General features: G+C 46.8%; 1 protein-coding gene across 1 annotated transcript; it reads left to right on the top strand.

Moving 5' to 3' along the window:
* Positions 1 to 2,385: 2,385 nt before the first annotated feature.
* LOC127771906 (protein MONOCULM 1-like) lies at positions 2,386 to 3,747 on the top strand. Its single transcript, XM_052297852.1, has one exon. The coding sequence runs from the start codon at positions 2,466 to 2,468 to the stop codon at positions 3,480 to 3,482; it is 1,017 nt and encodes a 338-aa protein (XP_052153812.1). The 5' UTR covers positions 2,386 to 2,465; the 3' UTR covers positions 3,483 to 3,747.
* Positions 3,748 to 6,466: the final 2,719 nt, after the last annotated feature.

Genomic DNA, 6,466 nt, shown 5'->3' with positions numbered 1-6,466 from the left:
AGAAGGGGATCGAGAAGTCACAATTTTAGACGCCTACCCAGTTTCAACAGTATGTTCTATTCTATGATAGTTGAAAATCTACAGGTTCTGTTTATTGTGTCATGAGCTGCAGGATCACAGGGCGTCTACCAAAATAGGGTAATTTCGAACCATGCCGTTATAATTTTGTAAAGTTTGAGATATGCCATCGGTATTTCAATGACATGTAGGTCCCACATAAGTCAATGACATGTGGGTCAAGATAGGCATATCTCAAATTTTACAAAATTATAATGGCATGGTTCCAATTTTCCCACCAAAATAAGGCATCATATCTGCCAAGAGAGCTAGCAACATCCAGTATGATGTAAAGCAAGGGCATCATACCATATGCTCAGAATTGTGAGAAATAGAGTTTGTTATCTAAATACTCTACTAAGCTCCAATAGAGTTTCTTTAGGTCTTATAATGCACGGGAAATATACCATTTATATTAAGACCCTGTTTGGCCTGGCTTCAAGCCTAACTTCTCGACTCTTACAGAAAATAAGCTTGTTGTCTAAAATAAGATGGCAACTTAGTGTTTGCAAGGTGGTACCAAAATTTTATGCTTATTACTAATCAAAGTACTACCGTACCCAGTACCTCCTTGTACCGTAGAATCATTCCTTCCAATATTTTGAGAAAAAGCACAAAATTTTAGCGAAAAAAGCAAAGGAGAAGCGATGGAGAGAGTAGAGTGGAACAGAATGATCCAACTGTCGGCATTTCTGTAGGGCCATTGTTTCTAGAAAGCAGGACAGTAGTGCGACAAGCAGCGGCAGTCACACACGGATGGCTCAGAGAAGTCAGGTCTCGGCAACAACAACGGTTTATACCCATTTCAACCCCCCCCCCCCCCTCCCCCCCTGCCAAAATTTCCATTATCCCCTATCTCCTTCACACTTCGTCGCATCTTCCTATCACTATATACCACTTCACTTTTGCTGCCCACCCAACTACCTCTCTTTCCTTTTCCACAGATTTTACTTGTTCCATTCCACAGAGTCAAGTCCACAGAACGTATGCTCCATGTTCTTGACGTACACGCTGATGATGCTATAGCTTGCATGAGTCAATGTTAAGCTTGTTATGTAATATACTAGTAACAACCATAGTGGAATCTCAAAGCTAGCTTACAAACCTTAAACTATATTGGAGTACTTCTGAAGTGTGAAGTCTGAACATTACCTCCCCCAGAATATAAAATTGCATCGGTCGAGGCTTGTCATGAGCAATTTATATATATATATATGCCCATATGGTCAGACGGGACCAGGCATAACAGTGTAGAAGCACACCCCTGCGGTATGAACATGACATATAGCAATTGAACCCAAAGCATAAACATTGGTACAATATACTAAGACACTGGAATTATACTACTATATATGAGTAATAACTAATTGTCAACATCTATCACACACATTGTTAACACAAACACTAATAATGAACAATTTCTTTCCAAGCTACATGTAGACCAGAGAAAGAGAGGGTCAGAGAGGGAGATAGCTAGCCTAGCCTAGCCTAGCAGTGGAACCGGTACAATATCGACAGATGACAGGTACACATAGAGAGAGAGACAGATAGATCCTTTTGCAGAGGACAAAGAGGAAAGCCAAACGACCCAACCGCATATCCATTTCTTGGAATCCAATGGCGAGTCCAGCCAAAACGTCCGCGAAGCATAGGCATTTCTTGCATCCAAAGCTACGCCGATCGAGAGATTTCGCGCCAGATTCCCCTCCAATTCCCGCGCTTATATATATATCCCTCGCCTTCGCCTCCACCCATTCCTCTTCCTCCTCCTCCTCCTCCTCCGCCATTGATCTCCATTGCCGCATGCGAGAGAGCTTGGAGAACAGACGAAGAAGATATATTGCATCAATCCGTTTCTCTTGGAGGTTGGAGATCCATTGGGATTTCAAGGTGACGAGGAGTAGATGAACTTGACGTTGAGTCTTGCCATCGATGGTGGTGGTGGTGGTGATGCGGCGGCGGCGGCGGCGGCGGTGGCCAAGAAGAGTAAGGTGGTGGGAGGCGGCGCCGTCGTCGTCGATGGCGTCGGCAGCAGCGCCATTTGTGGCGGCGATCGGGGTAGCAGGGTGAGAGATCGGATGGTCAAGAAGGCGGAGGAGTTTGACCATGAAAATGGAATGGCGGCGACGTCGTCGGATGGTGGCGGCGGCGGCGGCGGCATGGAGCTGGTGCGCTTGCTTCTGTCGGCGGTGGCCGCCGGGGAGGCGGGCGACGCGCGCGCGGCGGCCGCGGCTCTGCGGGAGGTCGACCGCCGCGCGTCGTGCCGCGGCGGCGGCGACCCAGCGCAGCGCGTCGCGGCGTGCTACGCGGCCGCGCTGGCGCCGAGGCTGGCCGCCGGGCTCCGGCCGGCCAGATCTTCGCCGGCGGCCCCAGCGGCCGCGCGGGCCGAGCAGTTTCTGGCGTACACCATGTTCTACCAGGCGTCGCCGTTCTACCAGTTCGCGCACTTCACGGCGAACCAGGCGATCGTCGAGGCCTTCGAGTCCGGCGGCCGGCGCCGCCTCCACGTCGTCGACTTCGACGTCTCGTACGGGTTCCAGTGGCCTTCGCTGATCCAGTCCCTGTCGGACGCCGCCGCCGCCGCCACCAGCAGTTCATCCCACGACGACGACGACAACGGAGGCGGCTGCGGCGACGGTCCGGTGTCCCTGCGGATCACCGGCTTCGGCGCGAGCGCCGACGAGCTACGGGAAACCGAGGCGCGGCTCCGGCGGTTCGCCGCCGGCTGCCCCAACCTACGGTTCGAGTTCGAGGGCATCCTGAACAACGGATCGAACACCCGCCATGATTGCACCAGGATCGACGACGACGCGACGGTGGTCGTCAACCTGGTGTTCCCGGCGAGCTCAAGAGAAGCGTGCGCCGCCACAAGAATGGCTTACATCAACTCCCTGAACCCGTCCATGGTGTTCTTGATCGAGAAACACGACGGCGGCGGCGGCCTCACTGGCGGCGACAACACCACTACAGGAAGAAGCGCGAGCTTGCTCCCGCGGTTCGCCGCCAACCTCCGATACTTCGCCGCCGTGTTCGACTCGCTCCACGAGTGCCTCCCGGCGGACAGCGCCGAGAGGCTCGCCATCGAGAGGGACCACCTCGGGAGGGAGATCGCCGACGCCGTGGCCTCGCTAGACCACCAACACCGCCGCCGCCATGGCGGCGGCGGCGGCGGCGGCGATCACGCATCAGCTAGCTGGAACTGGAAGGCGGCCATGGAGGGCGCCGGGCTCGACGGTGTGAAGCTGAGCTCGAGGACGGTGAGCCAGGCGAAGCTGCTGCTCAAGATGAAGAGCGGCTGCGGCGGCGGCGGGTTCCGCGTCGTGGAGGGCGACGGCGGCATGGCCATGTCGCTGGCGTGGCGTGACATGGCTCTGGCTACGGCGACCGTGTGGCGGCGGCGACGGCGGCGGCGGCGATGTCGGTGACAGCAGCAGAGAAAATCTCAAACATATACAGTACAGGAAATTTAATAGTTCATACATACATACAAAAAAAAAAGAGATCGTCTATGAGTTCATTCTCCTATTTCTTAGGATCGCCTCTAATTAGTTTTTGTTCATTTATTCTTGATTTGCGATGCTTGATTCAAATTCAATTTTGTTCTTATTCTCTTATACTTTGATAGTTCATACATGTATACTAGATTTACTAGATTGAAAAGAATTATATACACATGAGTACATAATAATAAGCAAGGCATGATAATTTTCAGTTAATACATAGTTAGATATATGCATGATCAGCTAACTAAGTAATCCTCAGAGTTAAAGCTAGCTTAATTGTATCCTGAAAATTTTCTTTTATCTTTTTTTTCTCCTACAGAACAGTAAAGTTCCTACTGTCCAATTGACCTCATGCTAAGTCAAAATCAAACTGAGTTTCATATCTTAGGCTGTGTTTAGATCTAAAGTTTGGATCCAAACTTCAGTCCTTTTCCATCACATCAACCTGTCATACACACACAACTTTTCAGTCACATCATCTCCAATTTCAACCAAAATCCAAACTTTGGATCCAACTAAACACAGCCTTAGATTCTTAGATACAGACATACAGTAAACAAGCTGATCTAGCAGTTACTTTGTAGTACTCCAATCACATTTCAACACTGACAATGCAAGGAAGTTACCTTAACTGCAAAGGTAAAATCATCAAGAATTTACAAAAAGGCGTCAACACATGCATTTAGAAAGGAGATAATACACATGTAGTAGGACAAGTAGGCACCATGCAGGAGTGGTTCACCAAACTGTTGGTCTGCACCTAATAAAGATTTGCTGGGCAGATAGCATTGTTGAAATGCTGCCATTTGTGCCGATCTCTTCCGAGCAAAGTTAATTAATCACTTTTAATCTCCTTTTATGAACAGTGTGAGGATAGAGGATAGAGATCATCATAGACAGTGATCTACTTAGAATTAATCATCTGCACAATGGCCCCCACTTCGATCTGACTTTCTCAATTAGCATCGATCGTTCATGCGTGTGAATGAGAATCGATATAATTCTATGGATGAGACATACTAATTTGTTTCTTCTTCATAGCATCTGAAAAAGAAAAGGAAACAGGATGATCCGTACTGAAAAACAATAGGAATTCGGTCCCCCAGATCGACACCATGATTCACCCTAGCATTAAAATCGTGTTCTTTTGCGTGTAGAAAGGTGTAAACCATACAGCCATTTCGAAACGCAAAATCATGTTGAAACTTTAAAAGAAGTACTACGATAAAAGTCCATATTTGCATGCAAACATGTAAAAGAAAAGCCATGGTGGACTAGGCGCCAGCTCAGCTGATAATTAAGGTGAAAAAACAACATAAGTAACTGACACTAAAATATATTTTTTGTACTAAATGGTTGAATAGTCCAATGGTTTGGGATAATTATCCGAGTGTACTCCCTCTTTTCCAAAATATATAATTCATCCTATAGTTTGAGTTATTTTGGAACAGAGCAAGTACATAAAAATGAAATTGAATATTATAAAGTTGAAAATGGATTTCAACAATATTTCTAATAAATTCATAAATGCAAGGTTCTTATAAGAAACAGCATTGTTAGAAGCTCGAGAAGCGTGCCCATTCATCCACCGTTCTATGTCTTTTGAAGAATAGCGACACGTACGATTTCTCTTTGTGATCAACCAGTACGTGTGAAACTAGCACTCGATTCACAAGAACTATCTTTTTTGACTTATTCAAGATGCTCCAAATCTTGGCCGGAATTCTTAAATTCAGGAGCAAAGACTCTTCCAAATTCCACAGGCAGGAACGCTGAATTCCCTCACCCCGGCCAGACCCAGACGACGCTAACCAGATGCGAATTGTTTTTTTACCTCCGATGACCGAGCAATTAAAGATGTTCTTTTGCTCCATGTTTTCCATCGAATCTCACCAAACTCTGCTTAATTACTTGTTCTGCAATCTCTCAGAATTCAGAGTTTTTCAGGTCAATGTAATGAACGTATATTTCCATCCTCTTTCTCCAAGGAGTGGACAAAAAGTTCAGGTCACATTCAGAGTTTCAGAAAACGCAGGTCGCATTCAGAGTTTCAGACACTGCATGAGTCCAAACACCCCCCAAATGGGAGATTCCATTTTGGCAGGTGGACATGAAAATGCACCACATGCCAAGCTAGCTTCTTAGCAATTGATGAGCAGCTATCAACGAGACGATGCAAATAGAATTATCCGGCATCTCCGGCTTTTGATTCGATTCGATATTTCGAATTTTCGATCCATCGCTTTCGCCCGTGATTTCTCTACAAAGTCCCACGGTTCTTGTCGCTGTCGATCGATGCATGCGTTCGCGTGAAGCTTTTTCTTGATTGGCTTCTCGCTTGCAGAAACGATCGATCGATCGGCAGCTCGATCTGGGATATCCCAGTGTGGAATCAAGCACGCGACAGCGACTTGGTTAATCAGCTCTCTGCGTTTTGCTCTGACGAGAATCAGTGACAGGAAATGGAGCTCCTGATAATTTCTAGGGCAGCATCAAACAAACGCGTGTTGCTTTCGATGGACACATTGCCCTCTTGAATTGGGTATAGGAGTACTACTCCTGTGGAGGTTTATTGATTTGGAAAGGAGATCGAATCGATGGAAAAAAAAATAGATTGAACAATGAGGTATCTGTGGGTCAGATTTGTACATTTTTTGTTCGAGCATCTTGATCTGTCAATTCCTGTGTGAATGTGTGTATACCTGTTAGTTAATTATATGCGGAGATACTAATTCATCGCACTGATCGATCGAAGAACAATGCTGCTAGCTGTGAGGCTTTTGTATTCGGTAAATGATTACAGGTCTAGGCTGTCGCTGCAAATCACTGGTCTTTTCTTCTTCTTCTTTTACCCAAACAAAATCACATATTTTCTTATCCACTTTTAATCAATTTTCCTTCGCAGG

The sequence above is a fragment of the Oryza glaberrima genome, chromosome 4, assembly GCF_000147395.1.
Source record: "Oryza glaberrima chromosome 4, OglaRS2, whole genome shotgun sequence".
Lineage (NCBI taxonomy): Eukaryota > Viridiplantae > Streptophyta > Magnoliopsida > Poales > Poaceae > Oryza > Oryza glaberrima.
The sequence above is the reverse complement of the archived record's forward strand: the minus strand, read 5'-3'. Positions and strand labels throughout refer to the sequence as shown.

Coding starts and splice junctions, on each gene's coding strand:
- LOC127771906 (XM_052297852.1), top strand. CDS start 2,466: ATGTTCTACCAGGCGTCGCCGTTCTACCAGTTCGCGCACTTCACGGCG.